This window comes from Tursiops truncatus, chromosome 18, assembly GCF_011762595.2.
Source record: "Tursiops truncatus isolate mTurTru1 chromosome 18, mTurTru1.mat.Y, whole genome shotgun sequence".
Taxonomy (NCBI): domain Eukaryota; kingdom Metazoa; phylum Chordata; class Mammalia; order Artiodactyla; family Delphinidae; genus Tursiops; species Tursiops truncatus.
Genome location: NC_047051.1, coordinates 3,180,571 through 3,206,832, shown reverse-complemented (window position 1 = coordinate 3,206,832; position 26,262 = coordinate 3,180,571). Strand labels below are relative to the sequence as shown.

The 26,262-nt window shown below is 50.6% G+C and overlaps 1 protein-coding gene across 3 annotated transcripts in view; it reads left to right on the top strand.

Annotated features, from left to right (window-relative positions):
- Window positions 1–26,262, top strand: part of SPATA13 (spermatogenesis associated 13) — a 257,965-nt gene that overhangs the window by 42,308 nt on the left and 189,395 nt on the right. The window contains exon 1 of one of the 3 annotated variants that reach the window (XM_073794964.1): window positions 9,943–10,102. The exons of 1 other annotated variant lie outside the window; for it this stretch is intronic. In XM_073794964.1, the coding sequence (XP_073651065.1) occupies window positions 10,067–10,102 (36 nt within the window). In that variant the 5' untranslated portion in view covers window positions 9,943–10,066. Of the gene's footprint in view, window positions 1–9,942; window positions 10,103–26,262 lie in introns of those variants that run through there. One more of the 3 variants, XM_073794961.1, reaches the window with a different exon arrangement.

Below are 26,262 nucleotides of genomic sequence, written 5' to 3'. Positions count from 1 at the left end.
TTGCGCCCGCTGTCACTGGACCGCTGGCCAGCTCTCCATCAGCTACTCACTCGCGCTCGCCCGGGCTTCTTCAGTGCCCCTCACCGACCTTCCTGGCGGAAGCAAGGCCCAGGTGGGAGCAGGGATCGGAGGTGGAAACTCATAAATGTGGAAGCTGATTCACAACTCCTAATGATCTGAAAACACAGATTTGCAAGTTCAACTTGCAAATCTGCATCTAAAAACTTGGCAAGTGCTCAGACTTCCTTAGATTCCCTTTTCTTACAGTTTCAGCAAAGGCAACATTTCTGGTTTATTCTCAGCAGGAAGGCTTGGATTTCACTGGTCTTGTAACTCGCTGCTCTGTCCCCTCGCGGGATCCATCAGTTGTGCGTTTCTTGTTTGCCTCTAGTAAGTTGCGCGGGACGGGGACTGTGGGGAGGAGATTCCGAAGCTGGCTCTGATCCTGTGTCTTCTCTGCCTGAACTTGGTTTCCCGGCAACTGTTAATGCTGCCCTCCTGGATTTGCCCCGAGAAAGCCCCCTTCCCGTCACCCCCGGTGCTGGCTCCACTGCCCTCGCCTGGCGTTGCTCTCCTGCGTCAAGGTGCGCGGGGGGTCCCTGAGGCCGGCGGGGGCCAGCTGTGCCCCAGAAGCCGGGCAGCCTGTGAGGAGGCTGCGTTCGGACCCCCCCCCCCGGCCCCGCCCAAGCACCATTTGGTCCGATTGACACCTTCAGCCACGACTCTCCTAAACTTCCACTAAAGCCCATTCGGCGGAGATTCCCCAAACGTAGGCCCGGCGGAGATGCTGGGCGGCGGACCAAATGACCAGCGCTTCTGCGGCCGCTGAGCCGGCGCAGGGCAGAGGGCTCTGGTCCTGGAGGGGCGGCGGAGGGAAACACCGTCCTCACGACTCGTCCGGCTGGGACGGGGCACGATGCATCTACCTGCACAAACCGTACTTCCACACCAGGCACCTGGGGCTTTGAGTGGAGAGGTTCCGAGGCCTCACGGGCCGGTAGGCGGCCGAGCCAGGATAGGAAGCAAAGTCTGTCCGAGCTCTTTTTAAGAGGACACAGGTAGTAATTAAAGTTTGGGGTGGAAACTGATGACACCCCCGTGCAGGGAAGCTGGTGGACTCCGCTTCTGTGTCCTCGGGCAGGATGGGGTTGGAGAGGGAAAATCGCCACCACTTGCTGACGCCGCAGAAGATGTGGACCCAGCTGTCCCATCGGTCCAGGCAAGGCGGCGAACAAAGCTCAGCTTGGATGATGGGAAATTACCCGAAGAGAATCCAGGTAGGGTTTCTTTGTTATGGATGAAAATCTTGCCAATTGAAAGGGAGAAAATAAGGACTTCAAGGCACTTCAGTTTTAAATCCTTTAATAGTTTAAATCTCTCCTCTCTGGCTCTGGCTAATCATTGACTATAATTCCTTTATAAAGCTTTTTCGAGATCAGAGACTGTGGTTGGCCAATCACAAGAAACTTGCTCAGGTTAGACCACCACGTGAACTAAAGCACTGTAGCCGTGGCTCCAGCAGGGGACCCCAGAGTGGTGATGGCAGCAGAGAGAGGGCGGCGTGGGGTAAGGTGCCCGCAGACCCTGCAAAGCTCCGTTTAGACGAGAGCAACGGAAGCGGTTTTACTTCCTGAAGCAGCAAGCAGAGCGACCTGTGCTGTTATCTGTAGGCACGTTGTGGGATGGGGCTGGGCTGGAGCCCAGGTGGTTCCAACAGATCCACTTCTCTTGGTTCAACCCTCAGCGTGCTGGAAACACAGGAAAATTGGGAAAGCTTGACTCATAATCAAGGTGACACGTTCTCTTTGTATCAATATAACCTCCTGGCAGTTTCAACGTTATACAGGTTACTTGGATTTTTAAAGGGGTTTTCAACCTGAATTTTCGATAGAAAGGGTTTTTGGTTTTGCTTCCTCCCTCCCTCCTTTCTTTCTTTCTTTCTAATTGTAGTTGATTTACAATGTTTCAGGTGTACAGCAAAGTGTTTTAGCTATATATATATGTATAGAATCTTTTCCATTATAGGTTATTATAAGATATTGAATATACTTCCCTGTACTATATAGTAGGTCCTTGTCGTTTATCTTTTTATATGTTCTTTCTTTCCTCCTTCCCTCTCTCCGTCCCTCCCTCTCCCTCCCTGCTTCCTTCCTCCCTCCTTCCTTCCTCCCTTCCTTCCTTCTTTCTCTCTCTCTCTCTCTTTCTATATTTTAACACTCATTTTCCCAATTGAAAACCCTTGACTAGCATCAGATCAGCATAACCTGTGATGCCTATGTCAAAGTTAAACTCCTCAGAATCAGACTCTCACGATTAAACAGCCCTGGTATAAAAGACGCTGTTATATAAAACGAACCAAAAAAGTATCAGTTTTGTCAAATAGCTTTTAGCTCAAAGGTTTAAAGGTATTGGAAACACAGACAAACCTAGAGTTGGGTTAGGAAATCATCGTGGTGTTAGGAAAACGCTTTCTTTCCCGTCTCTTTGTTCTTCTCCCCGCCCCCTCCCCACTTCCATAGCTTGTATTTTCTTGCCTCCAAATCTGTGGGGAAGGTGTCAGAGAGTAGGAAAGTTGGGAGGTGAGGGCTGGTGTGGGAAGGGCCGCTGTCAGGGGCGTGAGGTTCAGCCTCACGCGAGGACATGGTCACCCTCACTGCACCTAAAAGGACAGAGGGAGGGGGTGGGCACAGGAAGCCTGCCCCCAGCCTGAGGGCGCCAGGGCACCGCAGCTTTGCGAAGGCCAGTTGGGGTCAGAATGAGCGTAAAGGTCAGTATTAATGTGTTTGACATTCAGCCTCCCCCTTTTCATCATCGTATTGGGAAAACGCGATGGGAATTCCTTGCTCTGGGATTGTGTGTGGGACACGAAGCAGGCTGTGTGCGTCTCACCTCTTAAGGTGTGTGGACCAACTTCAGTCACAGGGTCAGCCTGCCCTCGGGCACATTTGCTGAGAAATTGTGACATCCTCTGTGTTACAGGAGCGCAGGCTGTGGTCGATTCGTGAGATCATCACAGAGAAGGAAGAGACGGTTTTGTGACTTTTCTTCTTATTCCCAAATTTTAGGGTCACAGTATTTGCCCCGAGGGCTTATGGATAAGCAACGTTGGTCTCCTGGGGAATGTTAAACTCTAACATTCCCAGTGGAATGGGAGAAGAAGGGAAAAGTAACCTAGAATTAAAAAGCACGGTGGGAAGCCCGGTGACGAAGTGCTAGGCCACATTCTTCAATGCTGCGTGTTTACAGTACCGCAGTTTTCAAAGCACATCAGGTTTCCAGACGAAATCGCTGTTTTCTCCCCACCGACCACTTAGATCAGAGGCGGGATTGCACGCTTACACACGTACCTGACTCACCATTTCACACACGGGTTCACACGTAGTCATCAGGTGTCCTGACCGTGAAGACATGAGCCTTCCTGAATTAACTTAAAGGACAGACGTCAGAATGCCTTGTGCATGGACTTAATCTGGGCAGCTTGATCAAAACAGAAATTCCTCCGTGTTAACCAAAGAGACATGTACCACAACGTTCACTGCAGCACTATTTACAATGGCCAGGACATGGAAGCAACCTAAGTGTCCATCGACAGATGAATGGATAAAGAAGATGTGGCACATATATACAATGGAATATTACTCAGCCGTAAAAAGAAACGAAATGGCATTGTTTGTAGTCAGGTGAATGGCCCTAGAGTCTGTCTTACAGAGTGAAGTAAGTCAGAAAGAGAAAAACAAACACCATATGCTAACGCATATATATAGAATCTAAAAAAAAAAAAGTTCTGAAGAACCTAGGGGCAGGACAGGAATGAAGACACAGACGTAGAGAATGGACCTGAGGACATGGGGAGGGGGAAGGGTAAGCTGGGACGAAGTGAGAGAGTGGCATGGACATATACACACTACCAAATGTAAAATAGATAGCTAGTGGGAAGCAGCCGCATAGCACAGGGAGATCAGCTCGGTGCTTTGTGACCACCTAGAGGGGTGGGATAGGGAGGGTGGGAGGGAGACACAAGAGGGAGGGGATATGGGGGTACATGTATATGTATAGCTGATTCACTTTGTTATAAAGCAGAAGCTAACGCACCACTGTAAAGCAATTATACTCCAATAAAGATGCTAAAAAATAACAAAACAAAAAACCAGAGAGGCTGCCCCAACCAGCCAGTGGCAGAGCCCGGGAATCTGCATTTGATCAGGGCCTTCGGGTTGATTTCGACACTGATGCTCTAAGAAGCGCACTTAGAGGAACACCGCTGGGAACGTCCATTAAACACTGGTTCGCAGAGGGCTGCTGTTGGCTAAATTCAAGTTCAAAGCTTTAACAACAGTGCAACAGTTGCCGGGATGATGCAAATGCTGTATGAAGATACATGTGTAAACATATTTTAAACGGGTCTGAGTCGATAATGAAGCCTTTTTTGCACATGGGTCTTGGTTAATGATGCCAATCGTGGCTTAGTTGAGCGGAACATACAAACTCACTCAATCTAAGTGCTTCCTGTTTGGTGTTGCCGTCGTCCTTTCCTTCTTCAGGGTACGTTCGCAGACAGAGGGATGTCCCAGCCTAGCTCGGCTTCCTTCTCGTCCTGCTCTCTGACTCGGTGCTGTGTTACTTGTCTGCTCGACCTGACGTGGACACTTGCTTTGGCAAACGACATGTGGGGGACATGGGGGTACAGGAGCTTAGGTGATGAAATGTCAGGCTTGGTTTCCCTTCCAGGGTTATTGAGACGTTATTAACATATAACACTGTGTAAGTTTAAGGTGTACAACATAATAATTTGATAAATTGTGAAATGATTACTACCAGTTTAGTTAACCTACTGTGAACTCACAGTTACAATTTTTTTCTTTCTTGTGATGAGAACTTTAAAGATCTGCTCTTTTAGCAGCTTTCAAACGTCTTTTTTAAAAAATTTATTTATTTATTCATTTATTTAATTTTTTTTTTTTTTTTTTGTGGTACGTGGGCCTCTCACTGTTGTGGCCTCTCCCATTGTGGAGCACAGGCTCTGGACGCGCAGGCTCAGCGGCCATGGCTCACGGGCCCAGCCGCTCCGCGGCATGTGGGATCCTCCCGGACCGGGGCACGAACCCACGTCCCCTGCATCGGCAGGCGGACTCTCAACCACTGCGCCACCAGGGAAGCCCATTTATTTAATTTTTGGCTGCATTGGGTCTTTGCTGCTCCACGTGGGTTTTCTCTAGTTGCTGAGAGCGGGGGCTACTCTTTGTTGCGGTGCACGGGCTTCTCATCGCGGTGGCTTCTCTTGTTGCGGAGCATGGGCTCTAGGTGCGCGGGCTTTGGTAGTTGTGGCACATGGGCTCAGTAGTTGTGGTGCGCGGGCTTAGTTGCTCCGCAGCATGTGGGATCTTCCCGGACCAGGGCTCGAACCCGTGTCCCCTGCATTGGCAGGCGGATTCTTAACCACTGTGCCACCAGGGAAACCCAATGTTGTCTTTTAAAAAAATCAAACTTTTCCGGTCTCAGCAGCTGTGGGCCCTGCAGTTTGGGAGATGCAGGAAAGAGTTTTTGGCAACCTCTTCTCTACTCGGTGGGGGGAGAAAAGAGAACGCTCCATCTCCCAGATTCTGGACAGGGATTGTTTGATGGTTACATACACACACGTATATGAATACACATTTACATGCATACACATCACACACACACACACGCAGAGAGTCAGGTTCACTGGTAATTTCCAGGCTGTAATCCACGACTGTTGGCTTCTAGGAGCAGAGCGTGCTCCTCTGGAAGAGCAAGTGCTCAGTGAGTTTCACGCCACGTTTTGTGTCTCTCGTAATTTTAAGTGGGGGACTTTTGTGTTTATAGGCTTGTATGGGGGGGGCAGAACATAGGGCCAGCACAACTCAGAAGGAAGGGTCACATGGTTTTAATTCTGTGCTGATTCATCACACGTTGATATTTTCTAATAAATGCGCTTCCTCACAAAATGGCAAACGACAGTGAGTGGAAAAAACGACAGCATCCTCAGGACAAAGGTTGCGAGGAGAATGACCAACGTTAACTGCTTCTCAACCTTGGAAACATGAGTTGTGGTTTCCCTCCACCCGCCCCATTTTGATGGTACTGGTAGAGGTCAGATGATGGATTTGCAGTGGTCAAGCATTTTGCACTTCCCAGAGTGCTTTAATGTGAGGGGGCAGGGAAAGTGGTGTTGTTTCCACTTTTTCCCTGTAGGGAAACCGAGGCACAGAAGGTGCAGGGCACGTCTGGCCCCGTGACTGCTGAGTGACCCCTGAGGGTGACCTGCTGTCCCGACCGCCGCCGCCTGGGCGGCCCAGTGTGTCTCTGCTGCCTTTTAAAATCCACAGTCTCTCTTTGTTTCTGTTTTCTTTTGTTTTTTCCTTGGAACTCATTCTCAAAAAATAAAATCCAAGGCTGTTTTGTTTGTAAAAGTTTCCTCCTAAAATGGACTTCTTTGTATCACTTTACATCTACATATATCACTCATTATCAGACCTTTTGTATAAGGTTTTTGGCATGCCTCTTGGAAATTTGTATCTGGAAAACTGTCTTCTTTGAATAACGGATCTATTTTCTGTTATCAGATTAGGAGATTTACGTACTTCTTGTCTTCCAGAAAGCTTAGAGCTAAATTTAATATTCAATCACGGCCTTTGTATTAATTTCCTAAATTAATTTCCTCTCCTTCCATGAGTTTTTTTTTTTTGCGGTACGCGGGCCCCTCACTGCCGTGGCCTCTCCCGTTGCGGAGCACAGGCTCCGGTCGCGCAGGCTCAGCGGCCACGGCCCACGGGCCCAGCCGCTCCGCGACACGCGGGATCCTCCCAGACCGGGGCACGAACCCGTGTCCCCTGCATCGGCAGGCGGACTCCCAACCACTGCACCACCAGGGAAGCCCCCATGAGGTTTTAAATTGTGTATTTCAGCTTTATTTTACAGGCACCTTTTATTATGCACGAACGCTTTTTGGAAATAGACAGGGTGTATACATTTTGAATAAATATTTTTCGATCTGAGTTTAATTTACTACAAACACATCAAATGCCTTAAATAAAGCTGTAATATTACTTTATGGAATTGGGTGAATCATATAATATACTTTTTTTAAAGTTACAAATACTGTAAGAGTAAAAACTTGTTGTGGAAGAAATTTATTGTATAAAATGACACTATAAACAATACCAGGCTTTATGACGACGGGGAATGAAATAAAACCAGTGTGGAAGGGAATTTGGGAAGTTAGATGGAGGAATGCTACCGTTTTAGTTTGAATTATCTCTAAGCAATTCATATGAAATATCTTGAGGGAAGATCGTGTTTACACTTCACAGAAAAAATAATCTGCACACAGGGTCCTGAGATTTGTCCTCACTCCAGGCTCTCGGCTTCAACAAGGCTACCTCATCATCATCGTGTGGTCACCACTGGAACTAAAGAGCTCCGCCCCTTCCTCCCTGCCCCTCGGGAGAGATCTGCCCCGGAGCACGTGTGTGGTCTCAGATGACTCAGATTCCACTCAGAGCCTTGTTTGGCTAATCTGTAAAATGGGACCATAACACCCACCTCAGTGGGCAGTGCTGGCCATTTAACAACGTGAATGGAGTCTCATAACAAAATTTAGGACAAGAAATTTGCGCAGCGCCTGACACATATTTCCTTGGAATTTGCATTCTACCTCGTGAAAAAGATAAAGGTTGCATTTTCTGTTTCATTAACTCCTGGGTGGAGCCCTGTACTCGATGTTTACAAAGCAGGTTTGCTGGAGTATGTCGCAAACACAGAGAGAAGTGCGTAAGTGGTTAAGTGTGCAGGCAGCCGCTGGGATTTTCACACACTCAACACAACCAAGTACTAGCACTGAGATTAAGAAACAGCTTCCAGGTCCCCTCTGGTCCCCTCTTGGTCACTGCTCTGCCCCAGGAAGGGCCCCACCCACTGTCCAGACTTCTGGTTTTGCCTATTTGGGGATTTTCCACAAACGAGTACAGCACACTCTTTGGTGTGTGGTTTCTTTCACTCAACAGGATGTTTGTAAGATTCATGCCTGGTGTGTCGACCACACACCAGCCGTGGTGTGTTCATTCCTGTGACTGCGTCCACCGCACGACACCAAATGTATGTGTCAGTTCTACCGATGATGCAAGTTTGGGCTTCCAGTTTGAGGACTTTATGAGTAAAGCGGCTGAGGGCCTTCTCGACCTGTCTTACGGTAAATGTATGAATGATGAATACTGAGGGGTGTAGCAGCTGGTTTGAGGGTATGCAGATTGGTGAGCCTTAGTAGGTCCTATCAGTTTTCCAAGGTGCCAAATTTATCCCCACTGGAGTGTGGGAGTGCCTCTTCATCCTCATGGCCACGTGTCATGCTCCCTTTCTCATTTTGGTGTTCCCACTACATGGCTGTGTAGTGATAGCTCAGGATGCTTTTAGTTTGCATCTCCCAGGTGACAAATGAATCTGATGTTGTTGTTAACATTACCTTATATTGTTTAAAGTAAGATGCCTGCATACCTAACACAGAAAGCAAAAGCTACTAGAAATATAAGCAGAACTTGATAAAGCACAAATATAATGAATGGTTGTAAATATTCTTATTTTGTAATGCAGCGGATCTAGTAAACTTTAATCAAAGATAAATGGGATCCTCACACATCCACAATCTCATGTAATAACCCACGTGAAGTTTGTATCCTACAAATACATAATATATCGTTTTCCCTTAGGTTTTTTTTTGTCCTTTAAAATGTATTAAATTTATAAAATTCAATTTGGTACTTGATGATGAAGGACCTTTCAACTAGTTCACGAAAGTCGAGATTTTAGAGCCCTTGGTCTCTCATCAAAATCCAATAAAATTAGATGAACTGTGTAAAGACCCAATCAAAATGCTTGGGAATCAGGGAGCACACTCACACAGTACCGGTAGAGCAAAGAGGAAGTCGAGGGTGAAATTACAAGTCATCTAGTGTGCATTGAAACTAGAGGAACTTATCCCAAACCTACGGGGTCCAGGGAAAGTTGTCATTCAAGGAAATAGCCTTAAATACCTTCTTGGCCCTAGAAGGAATTTTTAAAATACAGGTTAGAATTCATTTTAAGATGCTGGAAGAAAAAAAATAACCAAACAAACCCGAAGGATCCAGGAAAAGGAAACTGAGATAGGAGCTGGTAATAATGGAGTAAACACAAGGACTATTAAGTCTTTGGCTACGGAAATTCAGTATTAGGTTCAGAAATTGTTACCAACCCTGTGGAGTCAGGCCCAACGAGGGTCCTCCTGCCGGTGTCGTTGGAAACAATAGAACGAGACGGAGTTCGGTTCAAAAGCAAAGGAAAGTTTCCTTTTTTGATCAAAGGACTGGGAGTCGCCGCGTTCTAGAGCCCACGCTCTCCCGGCAGCCTGTGCGGGGCCGCTTTATACAGGACGGGCGGGGCTGTGGGCGGGGTTCTTGCGGGGCGGGCGCAGGCGCCGCCGAGCGGCTCAGGCTCCAGGCTCAGTGCCGGCGCCACCTCTCTGCACACGGCCCACTGCGGCCGCCATCTTGAAGTGTGTGTCGTGGGCGACGCGTCTGACCCCGGCCCGCTGGGGTCTGGGGTGCGAGGCGCCTGCACACGGCCCTACAGGCAAGTGCAGCTGGACTAAGCGCGAAAGGGGAGATTGGACTTTATCACGTAGATTCCAACTTATTTTTCCTGACGACCCCCGTGGGCTTTGATGGTGACAAAATGCCTGAATGTGACCCTGGACAAGATGAGCGGCCTGAAGACAGATGTGTCGCCTGTCTGGTTATTTTGTTTCCTTTGCTATAAAATAGCAATAGCTGGAGCAGAAATAATAATACTCAAGACAGTGTAAGTGGTCACAGTAAGGTCTAAAAATGCAGTATTGTTGTGTCATGATTTCCTGTCTACGTCTGCCAAGACGCTCACTTTGGAATACTGCAGACACAAAAGTCCACGCACATTTAAAGGGACCGTGGGAGCTCTGTTTATCACGGAGGCCTCTGCACCGCGTGTGTGGATATTCTGCAGAAAGTTCCTAAACCACCTTCACCGCGGAGCCACGTAGATGGACGCCTGCAGGGGCCGTACAAGCCAGCAAGAGGTGAGTCTGATTATTTTTGTTTGCAGACACGTTCAGACTCTTTCTGAACTCTCTGTAGAAGTCAGAGGATGGATGTTAACCACAAATTTATGAGAAATTCTCATAAGGTTCCTTGTCTATAGTAGATATTAGAAAACAGATATAAAGTTGATCTCAGATAGTAACAGGACATGACAATCTTCGGTGTGTTCTGGTTCCTTGAAACCTGATAATGCTGACTGGTCAGATTCCCAGAGCCCAGTTTCCCTGCTGGACCAGTTCTCCTGGGAAACCAGCCTCCCTGTTAAAAGACGAGACCAGTGAAACGGAACAAACGCAGTCAGCACAGTTAAGGTGCCTTATGTTTATAGGACAAGAGGCCGGCTCCGACCATGTACCGTCAGGCAGCATCTGGGGAAGGAGGAGGGCAGCCTGGGACACGGGGCAGCGGGCTGGGTCTCAGCCATGGGCAAGAACTCACCGCGGCGAAGTCGTTTTCTGTGCTGTCTCTCAGGCAGGGGTTTAAATGCAGGGATGGTACTGTACTTTCCTGATGTTGCGTGAAACCTGTCCGCATCCAGCTCCAAATTCAGGATTCCGTGTCCTGTTGACAGTTGGTGTCTCTAGGTTGCAGGGCTGCGGCCGCCCTGCAGGCTCTGTGGGCAGGAGCTGCGCGCCGCCCGCGTTTGGTGGTGCTGGTTTGCACAACATAGACTCGACATCTAGAGGGAAGCCTCCTGCACTGGTGCCTCTGTGACGTCCCAGGAGGCTTCCCCACTTCTCAGAAACGTGCTACTTGTTAACTTCTCTACTAAACCATCTAAGTTGTGTGCTTGAGGGTTTTTTTCCCATCACGTTCTTCCAGGTGAGTGTATTGTAAGCTAAAATGAGTTCTAGACCCAGGTCTGCCAGGGACTGGTTGGGTTGCCATAAGAAAGCCTTTTCGAGGGACTTCTCTTGTGGTGCAATGGTGAAGAATCCACCTGCCAGTGCAGGGGACACAGGTTCGATCCCTGGTCCAGGAAGATCCCACATGCTGTGGAGCAACGAAGCCCGTGCGCCACAACTACTGAGCCTGCGCTCTAGAGCCTGCGAGCCACAACCACTGAGCCCGCATGCCACAACTATGGAAACCCACGCGCCTAGAGCCCATGCTCCACAACAAGAGAAGCCACCGCAGTGAGAAGCCTGCACACCGCAACGAAGACCCAATGCAGCCAAAAAGGAAAAAAAAAAGAAAGCCTTTTCTCTTCTCTGGATTTCCTTGACATATGTGAATGGGAGAGTCTGTGACCTGTACGGGACGCTTTGGCACTAACCCCCATAGCTTCTCCCTTTCTGTTCTCCCCACACAGCTCGTGCCTTGTTGCAGGGTCCCTGTGACCTGCCATGAGGACGTGACCGGCAGATGCAATTTCCAGTCCGGTAGATAGGCTGTATCTGCGGTCATCAAGATTGTCTGTCTTTGTCTGGACATTTTGGGTGGATGACCTTATCCTGGAGGAGACGACACTTCCTCAGATGCTGGATATGTTCTGTCCTCGCTGTTCCTGCCCAGTGGCCCCCCACTGACCCCTGTCACGGTCCCCTCCCCCCATGCACTCCGGGTGCAGCCTGTCCTGTGCCATCAGACACCCCTCATGGGTGGCCTCTGGGCTGCCTGGCTGGCCCCCTTCCAGCCGCACCTGCTGACTCCCCTGTGCAGGCTCTGACCACGCTCACCAGGACCAATTGACAGGGTCTTGCCCCAGGTTCACGCCCCTCGCCTCCCGCTGGGGGCTCCTGGAGGATGCCCGGGCGTGGGACTTGGGAGTCCTGGCATGCACACATGCACAAGCCAGTGCGTGGGGGAGGTTAGTCTCCGGGGGGTGGTCGGTTGAAGGAAGCCTCGAATAATGCTGTGCCCGCTGGTCACGAGAGAATGGTCCCTGTAGGGGCTGGTCCAGGGACAAGGGGAGGAGAGAAGAGGTTCCATAGAGGGGGAGAGCCTCCGAGCTGAATCTTGAGAGAAGCGGGTGGCTTCAGGGGCAGGCGCTGAGAGGAGGGTCGGGACTGGATGCAGAGGGCGCAGCGCCGTCAGAATCACGGGGAGGGGCCTGCTGGTGGTTGGTTCCCCAGGACCAGAGGAGGGCGGGGAGGGCGCTGGGGGTGTGCAGACAGCAGGACCCCGGGGCTGCGTGTCTCTGAGGCCTGGCTTCTCTGTCGTGTTCTCTTCCCCCCGTGTCTCCTCTGCCACATGCAGATGGAAACCTGCCTGGTCGTTGAGGGGTCCCAATGGCTGTAGGCAGAGCTCAGCTGTGTCTCCCCGCTCCATCCTTGCTGGGCCTCAGGGCCCCTCGGGTCTCTGCTCTCCGTACAGCTCCCAGTGGAAGGATGGGAGGACCAAGCCCGATTCCAAAGGCTGTCTCGGGCTCAGCAGCACAGTTTGATCCTAACATTTTTGTTCCTTGGTTGTCATTAAGAAAAGATCTTATATTTAAATTCAAACTGGACCTTCACCTAAGTCAGGGTGCTTCCTATTGATAGAGACTCTGTGCGTGCGTGTGTGTGTGTGTGTGTGTGTGTACTTTTAATCTGTTACCTGAAGAACAAGTGTTCCTGGCGGGTTGCTAGGACTCGCCAGCACATCTCTGCCTGACTCCCCCGTTTCCAGCTGAGAACTGGTCTCCGTGGACACCAGCCAGACGACAAGGGGAGACGGATGGTGTAAAAGGGTCTTACTTTAGGGGACTCTTTGGACACAGTAGGATGTGACTAATTTCTCTATGAAAGACACATTTGATAAGAAGAGCATAAATATTCAGCGTCTTGGCCTTGGACATCCCTCCCCCCGCCCCGCCCCTACCCTCTGCACGCGGGAGGCCTGCGCCCAGAGCCTGCCCGGCGGCTTCCCCTCCTCCCCCCGCTGGGTTCCTTGTTTGACTCTCAGTCCTGAGCAGCTTTTTATTTATAAAATGTGTCTCCTGTTTTCCTTGGAAAATCGTCCCACCGAGCTTCCTGTAGGGATATTTGGGGACTAAAGCTTTGGCTTCTGATTTTTCCCTCTACTTGACATAACGGCTCTGAGGCCTGATTCTTTTGAATTTTCTGCTTCCCCTGCTGCTCTTTAGGCTAAAGAGCAGCAAGTCTCCTTTAGCGTCTTGTTTTCAGTTTAGGAGGCCTGCCGGTACCTGCAGCACAGATTTCTTTAGCTCCGTGATATTTTCCTTTTGGATCTAAAACATCAAGTGTTTGAGGAGCGAGAACATTCTGTCGGCTTTTGCGTTTTATGGTCACAAAACGCAGAAAGGGTTTTGTGTGAGGTATGTTTGCAGAGTTTCAGAGCTGGGGCACTGCCTGAGACGTTTTCTCCAAGACTCTTTTGACCTCGTTTTCTTTTAGACTGGAATGTGAGTTTCAGGTTTTTTTCCTTTTCATGAAGCAGTGCCACGATCGATAAAAGATGAGTGATAGAATTTGGAAAAATCACTGCATTTAGGTGCAAATACCTCGTGAGCCATGAGCCACTGAAACTCCCTCTGGACGCTCAGGGTTCATGGGTGATTTGCCTGGAGCTGCTGCGTATCCATGTTCAGGTAGAAATGATCTGTGGGGCAGAGGTGCTAACACCACCTACTGGAGCCATGAGATTGGGTGGTTCTAACCCTGGACCTCAGCTTTCTCACCGGGAAATGAGGTGGATCAGCCAGCTCGCCGTCTGACCATCCTTCTGGACCTGCTTGCTGTGAGGTGGCAGGTGCAGGACGGTACTTCTCTCCCCGGCCACGAGGTGTCCGAGGAGCACACACCTGCGGGGCTGTCTCCCCTGCGGCTTTGTCCTCCTGGGAGCTCGGGAGCCCCTCACATGTGAGCGGGGCGATGCTTTGGTCTCACGTTTGTCGTATTTGGGGGCTGGTGACTCAGCCATTCAGACTCAGACAAGAATTTTAAGAGACACCAAAACAATCCCTTTGTTTTCTTTTTCTTTTTTTTTTTAAATTTTGTTTTATTATTTTTTTGGCTGCGTCGGATCTTTGTTGCTGCGTGCGGGCTTTCCCTGGTTGCGGGGAGCACGGGTTACTCTTCGTTGCGGTGCGTGGGCTTCTCATTGCGACGGCTTCAGTAGTTGTGGCACACGGGCTTAGTTGCTCTGTGGCATGTGTGACCTTCCCGGACCAGGGCTCGAACCTGTGTCCCCTGCATTGGCAGGCGGATTCTTAACCGCTGCGCCACCAGGGAGGCCCCTCCCTTCATTTTCTTGATGGCTGTTTGAAACCTGGCTGGGAACCAGACCCTTTCAGGAATGGATTATCGTGTGGGCCATGAAATAGGAATTTACAAGGGTTTTTCAAACACGAACACGTCGACCAAGGAAGAGTTATCGTGGATTATTTATACCATTTAGGTGTGGGCGCCTTTAGAAATAAAATGGCAGGCGGCAGGCTCAGGCTTCCCTCTGCGTCCAGGGTCTGTGGGGGCCTTGCAGAGCTTTGCCTGGGCTGGGTCACCCCGAATAATAGGTGCCCTGCGCTCGGGGCAGCGTGCAGAGGGGAGGATGTAAAACGCCCACAAAGAGCCGTCGCTTCAACGACGTGCCAGCTCCTTCCTATGCTTCTTCCCACAGGGGAGGAGCCAGTTCCCATCACACCCACAGCAGCCCGGGGTGGTGGGCCACTGGTTCATTTAGCCGGGAGAGAAGGGAAAGCCCTCCGGGGGGAGTTCATGAGGCCTGCGCATCCATTTGCGATAAGCATGGACAGACAAATGTCAGGTTTAGCAAAATAAGCTCTACCCCAGTGAGTCTCGAAGGAGGAGGGTTCCTGGGAATAACCACCAAGCTATGTTTGGAGGTGTCGATGGGCAGACTTTAGAAATGTCAGCACCAGAGAGAACCTTCCAGTGTAGGGTGGGATGTCGTATGATGGTACGAGGATCGTAACCCTGGCATTCATGCAAGAATAGCGCTGACTCCTTGTGATACTGTGCCCTTTGCCATTTAAAAAGGAAGTCGATTTCAGCTGGCCACCTTTCAGAAGGTGTTATTATGCTATGATTTTACATTTATAATTCAAATTTTTTATGAACAACAGAATGCCAGTTGCTATAATTCAAAATTCATGTGCCAGGAAAACAAATGCTGCGCCCTGTCTTACTTTACATAGTCTTTGCGGTTTGGATCAGCAAACCTATGGTCTCTCTCAGTCCGGAGGGTGATGCCCCACTTGGGGTAAAGGGGCCTTAGCCTCTGGTCCACATGTGGATAATATGAAGCATATGTGTTTGTGGTAATACTGTCCTTTCGTGTGACACTCAGTTTCTATGTTGCTCTTAAACTGTCCCCGGTCTCCCCTGCTCCTTCAGGGTACATACGTTGCTCTGTATCCATTCTTTCGTCCTTGGTACTCGGAGGCCTGGGTTCAAATGCTGCCTCTGGCCTTTTCTGACTGTGTTGTTTTGGGCACTTTCCTTACCTTCTGTGTGACTCAGCACATTGAGGGTATAAAGGTTCTGACCCCGCTGGGTTGTCGTGAGGAGTTAATAACGAGTTGATGCTGCACCTCACACGTCCCCAGCTACCGGCCTCGTCCATCTAAAGCATGTATCGCATGGTGTGGCCTGGGGCCACGTACCAGGCACTGTGCCGGGCTGTGGCCTTCAGTGCTGGTGAGAAGAGCCCTCGAGACCAAGGGCCCCAACACCGGTCCTCGGGTGCTACTGGCCCTACTAGCCGAGTGACTCTGGACAAGTCACCCGACCTCCTTGGGCCTCAGTTTTCTGTTTTGTCAAATGGTAAAGATGGAGTCACTAATCTCACAGTTGTGTTCCAGCTCTAAGTACTCTCGGAAGTCCTAATCCCTAGTCAGGCGGCCTCGTGGAGATTCATGGCAGGGAGCTGAGGATTTCTGTCTTCCCCTGGCCACGACTCAGAATAGAGCAATTGCGATATGTTAGGTAAATGACCTTGGCAGTGCCAAATCTTATTACGGAAAGTGTCTTTTGAGTGTTTGGGTTGGAAGAGTTATGAGGATATCACATATTAAGATTAGTGGTTTGACAATTCAGGGAGTATATTAACAACAGGTTTTACTGCTGTAGGGAACCAGCACATTTCTCTATGAAAAGCCCTGTAAGACGTTTTAGCTGGTCTTCATAATGGGAAGCGGGGTAGAAGCAGGTCCCAGGCATTTCATGGATGTTGAAACAGTTGCATGGAGGAAATTAGTCACTTTTTACCAGATGAATAAATAGATAAAGTTAAGACTAGAACTGATGGAAGAATAGAAGCGCCCAGGGGCTGTTGTTTGCCCACATCTGAAAGTACTTTACGATCCGTTTAGAGATGCTTTGGAAGTTCCAGAAAGGGGCAGGCTGGCAAAGCTTACGCACCTGGCTCAGCAAATTCCTCTGCCTTTAAAGTAGTAAAAGAATAAACTTAACCTCAGAGTCATCGTGCCTTTTCCATATAAAATACACGGTTAATTAAGTCCTCCTCCTACACTCTCCCATGCCACCCTGTTCTTCTGTCCTGCATGTCAGCTCCGTGGAGGTGGCAGTGTTATCTGATCATTCACCGTCGTCCCCTTGGAGCTAGCAGTGTCCAGCACCCAGGTGGAGAATTCCTGTACACGTGTGTGTTCACCTTGAGTGAATGGAAAGACGGCTTCTCTTAGCGACTCATCTTCTGAGCTGCGCATACTCAGCTGAGAGGACCGTTACCTACGTCTGTGTGTTTGGGTGGCTTTGTTTCGGAAGAGGAGTGAGGCTAAGAATAAGCAAGTTGCTCTGTGTGTCTGGCTGGACAAGTGAACTGATGAAGCCATGGGTCTGGTTTTGCTCCTCAGATTGTTTGGGGTGAAAGGGGACCGGCCTTCCTTACCTACTGCGGCTCCCTGGAGCCTTGAGTTGGACATCGGGGGAGGGGGATGGAGCTCTGGCCCAACCTGGCCCACGCCTCAGCTTTGGCACCTTGCTACCCCCCTGCACTGGTTGGTCCTCGCAAGGAAGTCCTGAGTCTTCCCTCTCTGTCTGCCAAGGGGTCATCTCTGGGGAGGGGCTTCCTGATGCTCCCCCCACGGAGAGGGCCTCAGGGAAGCCCTGTTCCCGGGTCCTGGGACCACGTCGGGTCAGACCAAGTGGCTGTGGATCTAACACCGAAGGCATTGAAGCTTTGGGTCCAGGACAGGGAAGCTGATTTCCCTGTTGGGACATAAAGTATTTCTTTGTTCTCCTGGCTCTTCCTCCACCTCTGCCCTTCCCCCTCCAGCTGCATCCGACCACCATGTTACTAGAGACCCCGAGTCCTGGAGGCTGGCGGTCGTGGCCTTTCGGAATCTCCACACCAGGTGTGTCACTGTCACTGCTTTCTTTCCTCTTCTCTGAGTGCTGTGACCCTAAACCAAACTGCAGTGAGTGGCAGAGGAGCTTCCCAGCCGGCCCTGCCCTCGGGGTCCCGGGGCCCAGTGAGAGGCAGTCAGGCTGAGGTCTCCTCCCCACATCTCCTCCCGTCTTCCTTGATCTCAGTGTGTTATTGTACCTTTATCCCACGGACACTGTGACAAAGGACTGCAGAACTCAGAAAGGAATGTTCAAGGTCAAATTCACACTTGGCGAGCTGCTGTCCGCGCAGCGCCGTGGGTCCTCACGCGCCCAGGGCGATCCAAGAGGAAGCCCCATTTCACCACGCGGGTGTCCTGTGCATCTGAGGCCGCGCGGGGCGGGGGGAGTCGCATCTTTACATTTGCTTCTCTTTTCATAATTATCATGCTACGTAAAGTTTTGCTGACTGTGAAGGGAAACCCAAAAAGTGGACTTTGTTTTTGTTTTAATTTTAGAATTTTATTTATTTTTTTATACAGCAAGTTCTTATTAGTTATCCATTTTATACATATTAGTGTATATATGTCAATCCCAGTCTCCCAGTTCATCCCACCACCACCACCCCCTGCCACTCAGAAAGTGGACTTTGGATGGCAGCTCTTCATCACAAGGGGAACGAACATAGGCTCCCAGAGCAGGAAGCCGTCTGCATCCCATGACGTGACACCACGGGCCGCGCATCAGATTCAGATAACGGCAGCAGCGCGGGCTCTCTCTCTTCCTGGCAGCGTTTGAGCCGTTTACACTGCATGGGCTCGTTCACACCTCACCACCGTGTTGAGAGAAGGTGATTCTAACGCCTCCATTCCCAAACCGAGGAATCGAGGCAGAACAGAGGGCTTTAGACTCCCCACCTGGGTGCTACGGCTGTACTTGGGATGAAGGCATTTTTCAAGTGTAAGACTCACCTTTAGGTTATGCGAGCTACATGTTATTCAAGGTAATAACGACCCTATTCGAGATTCTAGCAAAGGAAATTAACAATAGCTTTCTTGGTTTGAAGCCCAAGGCTTGGAAAATGCCACCTAACTATGACATTCAATTAATGTATTAATTATTTTTGCTTGATAAAACCATGCCAGGTCAGTGAAGAGTAGCTGATTATTTGGGGAATTGTCGAATTGTTCTTTCTTACAACTTAGGTAAGGATGCTACAGGTCCATTGTTTAACATATGAAGTAGCAAAACTTGTTTTTAAACAGTTTCTGGACTGTCCTGGACCCCACGCACATCGCCTGGGAAGAGCCTACCTCGGAAGAGCGGGGTGTTGCTTTTTCCAACAGCGATGTCGCTGCAGCTCACACAGCCCCGCGAGCTCCACGGGACAAGGGCCCAGTCACTGCTGTGGCCACACCACCAGCCCAGCACTGGAACACGGTGGGCATCAAGAAAAGTGTCTTTGATCTACAGGAATCAATCTCACACTCACACAGCAGCCCCACCCTGCATTGTCTGCTCAGTTGTTGGTCTTATTTATCTCGCTGGAATCCTAATAGCTTTGGGGCATTTTCGAAGGTATAATTCATCTTCAGAAGATGAAGATTTGGCACCGTTAAGTTACTTAAGCTAATGCTTCACTTTTGAGGACAATTCCCAAAAGAAGAAGAAAGGAAACATTTCTGAGAGTCTGTCATGTACCAAGCACAGGTACATTCATTTCCATTATCTTACTTAATCCTCACATCAGTTCTGTAACATAACCATGATTCTGTCCATTGTATAATCGAGGAAGCTGAGGTTCAGAGAGGTTAAGTAACTCACCCAAAGTCACACAGCTAGCTAGTGTGTTTTAGAACTAAGATTTAACTTAGGTGCCTTGGACTCAAAACCTACTTTGCACTGCTGGTGCCGTCTGGGAGAGGAGGCCCAGAGCTGGAGAGAGACGTAACCTCCCAACGAGAGTATTCTGAAGGAGAGCATAGGCATTCACAGGAGTAAACCCTAACAGATCGGTTACATGTGAGCGTGCTTTGCTGTGACCTTGGGCATGTTACTGTCTTTTAATGCTGACGCTATTCCATGAAGAGCTGTGGGAACTTCGAGCCCCACGCCCACCTCTCGTGGTCGCCAAGCTCTATTTACTGAGCACAACCAGAATGGCTGCGGGTCTGGGTGAGGGGACGGGGAGACTTTGGGGCACAGGACTGTGTGGAATTGACCTTCTGACGTGCTGACCTCCCCGCAGTGGGGGTGGGGCAGGCGCTGTGAGTGAGGAGGGCTCCGCCCGCCCAGAGGTCTGTGACCCTTGGTCAGGTCACCTCGCCTTCCTGGAGGCTGCCTTTCTTACCTGCGACATAGAGGGCATTGGATCAGGTGACCGAAGGGCTTCCATCCAGCTCTGGTCTCCACGTTCTTACAGTGCTAGGACCCAACCTGCGTGAGGATTAAGTACGGGAAGAATCGGAGCTTCTGACTCTGACCCTGGCCTCTGCGGGCGCCAGGCCTCCCAGCTGGCTGGACGGCGACGCCTGCGGGCGGGAGCTGGGGCCCAGCAAGGACGGGGCACACTTCTCGCTACTGCCTGGAGCCCCGGCTGGCGGCCTTGACCCCGAAGGCCTTTCTTTGCAGCCAGTGTAACCAACACAGACGCACATCAGTAAGGCTGGTGTGAGTCTTCCCAGGGACCCGGACTCCCCTGGGCCCGCAGAGGGTGGGCGTCCTGGCGCTGAGAGCCCATCAGGGCCGAGGCTGCCCATCCTACAGGCCGCAGTCCCCTCCCCAGAAGGCGTCCGTTTCCCATACTTCACGAGTCTGGGAGGCCAAAGGCCCCACTGTCTCCTGCCAGCTCACCCGGAAGGAGAGCAGCACGGAGCTGGCCCCTGGGAGCCGGGCCACACACGTCCTCCTGGTGCCTTGGGCCGCAGGCCCGTGATGTGCTGTCAGATCATGGCACGCCTGCGTGCAGAGCACCCCTGGCCTGGGGTCACGCTCAGAACCAAGGCTGCAGACTGGCCAGGGCCTCAGGGACCCGCCTGCTCTGACCCTTCCCTCCCCTTCCTTCCCGCACACAGGCCTCCAGCCCTCACCCGGCCGCCTTCCCCGCGCCCCACGCAGCTGCACCGTCTCCCGCGCTCTCTGCTTGGCCGTCTGCTCAGCAGGCCCACGTCTGCCCCACGAGCAGGCAGGCCCTTGGGGTGAGGCCCTTGTGCGGCTCACGTCTGCACCCTCGATGCCGAGCTGCCATCTGGCACGGAGGATGCGCTCAGTAAATACCCACGGGATAAGCCCATGAATCACTGTCACTCTGGACCCGTGCCCAAGATATAAGCCCTCTGGCCAGCCCCCATCCTCTGGTCTTGACCCCTAGCTGGCCTGGGCTTCCTCTCCCCTGGCCCAGGGGCCCCGGCGTCTCCCTCCCAGGCACTTTGTCCTACCCTCTGGACCGTGGCTGCAGGAAGACAAGGTCCCCTACATCATCCCTAAGTGTTCCCCGACCTCGTCGCCTGGACTGAACCCTGGCTGTCACCCAAGAACACGCTGCCCCAAGGCCCCTCCTTCCCTACATCCTCTGAACCTCAGGGTCAGGAAGAGGGGTCAGCATCCCCTGCTTCAGTTTCATCTTTTGTAAGACAAATGGAAACAGAAACCCTCTGCCTGTGGCCCGTCGTAGGGTCATGAAGCCGCCCGCTCCATTTGTGGCGTTCCTGTCACCCCCTCCCGCACTCAGGGCCCCAGGGTCACTCTGGGAAGCTTCCTGCAGTGACTCCTCAACTGCCCGGTGTCCCAGGTGGCTCTGCCGTGGCTCCGAGGGCCTCCCGTGGCCACACCTGGAGCTGCTCCGCCTGAGAGTCTTCAGTCCTCCATCACGACCTCCCACCCTCCCGGCCCTTCCTCTCCGAATCGCTCTTGCACCTGCCCGTCAGCTGCACCAGACCCAGCTCCAGACTCGTTTCCCCTGTGAATCGACCATCCTGTTCCAGAAAACCGAATAAGTTCTAAGGTCACAGTCAGCACATCAGCATAAAAGGAACGAAAATCTGCTGAAAATGGCTTGTGACTCACAGCTCCATCAAGCTCACATCTTATGATTTAGTGACTCGATGACATTTGGATATAAAGCATTACAAGTAGGGCTTCCCTGGTGGCGCAGTGGTTAAGAATCCTCCTGCCAATGCAGGGGACGCGGGTTCAAGCCCTGGTCCGGGAAGATCCCACATGCCGCAGAGCAACCAAGCCCGTGCGCCACAACTACTGAGCCTGCGCTCTAGAGCCCACGAGCCACAACTACTGAGCCTGCGTGCCACAACTCCTGAACCTGCGCTCTAGAGCCTGCGAGGCATGACTAGAGAAAGCCCGCGTGCAGCAACGAAGAACCAACAACAGCCAAAAATAAATAAATAAATTTATCAAAAAAAAAAAAAAGCATTACAAGTAAATCAAAGGGAAAGGAGAAACTCACAGCAGAGAAACCTGGAAGAGAGCACCTGAACCAGGTGAAGAAGGCTAATGTCACCACTGACGTCATGAGGATGCATGTACCCCTGATGCAATAATTCCCTAAACCCGGTTTAATTACGAGAAAAATATCAAACTCAAATTGGGGGAAATTGTATAAAGTATTTCAGTTCTTTTTAAAACTGTCGTGAAAAACAAGAAAAGCCTGAGACACTGTCCCAAGCCAGAGGAGATTAAGGAGCCCCATGGTGACAGCCCCATGCAGTGTGGCTTCCGGACAGGAGCCTGGAACAAAGGGAAGGGCGGTCACTGGCTGTGTCTAAATCCACGCCAGGGCTCAGGTCATAGCTGGGCACCCATCTGGGTTATGTAGTCGTGACAAGCACCCTCGACAGTGAGGTGACAAGTGTAAAGTGTTAATAAGGGGGGAAACTGGGTAAGGGACGTACAAGAACTCTCTGCACTATCTTTGCCACTTTTACCAAAATAAAGAGTTTATTTACAAAAATGAAGTTTGAATTTACCTAAGGCCCCTTTCTGGTGGTCCCAGCATCTCTTTGAGCCGAGTCAGTTATGCCAGGGCAGAGCGATCTCCAGGCTCCCACGCTGGGCCCCCCTGCATATTCCTCACCCCAAACACCGTGCTGAACGGCAGGACAGACCCTGCAGAAGGAACTGAAACCATACTCTGGTTGGAAGTTCCGAGAGGCCAGAAAGACTGGAGAATCCATCCATCCATCCATCCATCCATCCGTCCGTCCGTCTGTCCAGTACTGACCAGCACTCCAGGCCAGGCACTGTGTGAAATGCTGGTGAGAAAGTGGTGGGTGAAACAGATGTTGTCCGTCCCATCTTGAAGGTCACAGTCAGCAGAGAAGACAGACAAGTACGGGAAGACACTGAGTGACTTGGCACCATGGAGCGCCGTGGGGCGCAAAGAAGGAAAACCAGCCCAGCTGTCAGCCAGGAGTACCCATAGAGTATCCTAATCTGGGTTCTCACAGTCCTGCCTCAGCACTACTGATACCTGCATTGTATTATAGAACGTCGTCACATTTATGTAACTTTAACTGATGGACAAAGCTAGTAAATCATTTAGTAGTAAAACTCCAGGATGCTGTACCTGTCCGATGATGCACGGGGAACAGAAAGCACTTTGACAACTGCGCAGGAAAGAACTTTTAAGGAGGCGGTCAGGCACCAAGGCTGCCGTGTAGTTGGAGGTCATGTTTAAGACCCCCCGGGTGCCGAGCTCCAGAGCGGGGAAGCGGGTAGGAGGTAGGGCGGGCACTGGAGGACGGCCAGCCTGCCTGGGTTCCATTGCCGTGCAGATCTGTGCAGCAGCAGATTCAGGAAAGAGAGACTGGCCCTCTGGAAATAACATCCCCATAACTCTGAATCCAGGTCTGGCCTTGGAGCAAGTCTCACCTCAGTAAAGCATTGAGAACTCACCTGACCATTCAGAGCAGAATCGGGATAATGAAAGTGGAACATCCTCCCAGCACGGTCCCTGAGCCACACCTGGCTGAAGATACCAGTTCCTTAGTGATGAGAGTGTAAGATTAACGCTAGAAATGCATGGTATTGTGTTGGGGGTTTGTATATATTTATGATGAAGCCAACAGTTTGGTAAACCAGGCGTAATTCTTTTCATAACGTTGTACGTTCTATTATTCTCATTTAAACAGTGATAATGATTCTAAGTTCTAAAGCGTGGTCTCTGGAGTCAAATTATTGGGGTTCGAATCTCAGCTGTGCCACACACAACCTAGGTGATCTTAGACCACTTAAGCAGTCTGGTAGCTTTGAGTTTCTTGTGGTCTCCGTAGGGCTGTTATGAGGATTAAATGAGAGAGCGCTCGTGAAGTATTTTGTACAATGCGAGGAACAGAGCACGTGTGAAATAAATGTAGCCTATTACTGTTATTTTTTATTATGTATTATTAAGGTAGGTGCCTGTAATGCACCTTTAGGTTACAGATGGACCCAGATGATGGTTAGATGAGTTAGTCAGTTTATGATCAGAAGGGGTTGGACCAGGCGGGTAAGGAAATCCTTCTGCCCACCCCTTCCCTGCCCCACCAGAGGTCGGTGACTTCAGTAAGATTTGTTTTATCCAAGTATGTCACACGTGAATATGTCACATACTTTGTTTCATTTGATCCTCATCAAAACTCTTGGAAACAAGCGTTCTTTCCCCAACTTTCCTGATGAGAAAACCGAGATTCAGAGTTTAAATGATTTGCCCAGGGCTCCCCTGGTGGCGCAGTCGTTGAGAATCTGCTTGCCAATGCAGGGGACACGGGTTCGAGCCCTGGTCTGGGAGGATCCCACATGCCGCGGAGGAGCTGGGCCCGTGAGCCACAACTACAGAGCCTGTGCGTCTGGAGCCTGTGCTCTGCAACAAGAGAGGCCGCGACAGTGAGAGGCCCGCGCACTGCGAAGAGTGGCCCCCGCTTGCCGCAACTGGAGAAAGCCCTCGCACAGAAATGAAGACCCAACACAGCCAAAAATAAATATAAATAAATAAAGAAGCTTTCATTTAAATGATTTGCCCAAAGTCCTACAGCCAGGAGGTTGGAATCTCAGGGCTTGAACGTTTGTTTCCGGTGTCAAGCCCTGATGAGCCAGCTGCCATTTGGGGCCTCTGGGACAAAACTGCCTTTAAACTGCCCCTGAAAGCGGAGACACTTCCCAGAGGCAGTAGTGCCGCATGCGTGGAGGTGGCAGCAGGTGTCTGGCTGTGCTCACAAAACCCGTTTCATCACTGGCCTGGGCCCTCTCTTTCCTTGGGCCAGACCCCCTCAGGCTCCCTCTCCAGCTCTGTTCCCCTCGTCGATCTTTCAAATGGAATTCTGCTGCCAGCGCAGCACAGCTTAAAACCAGTGAGCAGACCCAGGGCAACCTCTGCTCCATGATGAGTCGGCAGCGCCAACCCGGCTGTCAACCTTCAAACTCCAACAAGCACGGACCCTCTGCAGCATGAGGTTCAGAAAGTCAGCCTGGGAGAGGACAGACCAATCCAAGAAGAAGCCTGGGGTTGCCACTTGCAAGATCCTAGCTAAAGCAGCCTCTGCTAACCTCTGCTAGCACGCAGGGCGTTTACCCCACGCCGTCCTGAAGATGAGAGTTCAGGGCCAAATTGGAAGCAGATGAAATTGGTTCTACTTCCTTCTATCCCCGAACTGAGTTGTCCCCAACCCAGGCACTGCTGCCCTTCCTAGACCAAACCTCTAAGTCTTTACGCCTTTCTCATCCATGGTCAGAATTTAACTCAGTTGTGACTTTCATGAGTAAAGACCGTAATCCAGGCAGCAAACACCTGGAAGTCCTACCAGTCCTAGATCCCCGACTCTTGCTTCATGGTTATTCTTGAGCTATAAATACTGTCTGTAAATTGAAGGATTATGATTAGGTTGAATAAGGATCTATTCATTAAACTTCAGAGCATCAAAACTAGGTGGCTCAATAAAAAGATGTAAAGAATACCCAGCGTTAAGCCTAAACCTGGTCAAGAATATAAGTAGATTGAGGATGGTTATATGAATAAATTCACAGATGACAGACAGATCTGCAATAAATATGAAACTGAAGTCACTGTCACGGGACGTTAAGGCTAGTAATTCTTCTTAAATTAGCAGCATGGAAGGCAACTATTATGCTCTTTCACAAACTACCTCTTGTTTCTTTCCTCAGGAAAGAATCTTGGGAGAGAAAAAGCTACTGATTTGACCTAATACTGTTTTGTTTCAAAAATTATAGTCGCCCACAACAATTCTCTATTTAATCATTCATTTTGTTATTCCTGTCATAGTACCAATTCGGTAGTTCTTTCCCACATTTGGTCAGAATCCACGACCAAATGGCTCTGCCTATTGTGAAAGGAGAAAGTGGGAATGGGTGGGGTTGGGGGGCCTGACCCCCAAAAGGTGACCAGTGGTTCAAATCTCAGTGTCCAAAGGGGTGTTCCAAATGTGGGTTCACTCTGGGACAGCATTGCTGTCTGCTTGAGATTTGGGGGGCAAGATGGGGGATGTCCTGCTGAGCTCCTCATGAGGTAAGACAAGGCAGAGGTGACCTTGAGGGACACTGTCACAGCTCCCGTTATCGTTTAGCTCGGGCAGCGTCCCAAATACTGACTGCTGTGCGGGGAACAGAGCTCCGGGACAGGAGAAGCATTGCTGACAAGACCAGTCCCGGTGTTGGAGGAAGCAGAGCCATTAGACTTCACGCTGCGAGTTACAGAAAACCCAACCAATTGGGTTACACAGTAAAGATGGTGGATCCCCTTGGGTAGCTGAAACATCCCACGATGATCAGACTTTACATGGCGTAATCAAGGCTGCAGCATCCTTCTTGCATTCTCCTGTCCTGCTCTCTCCTCACACTGGCTCCCCTCTGGACCGTGAACAGTTGCAGTGGATCCAGGC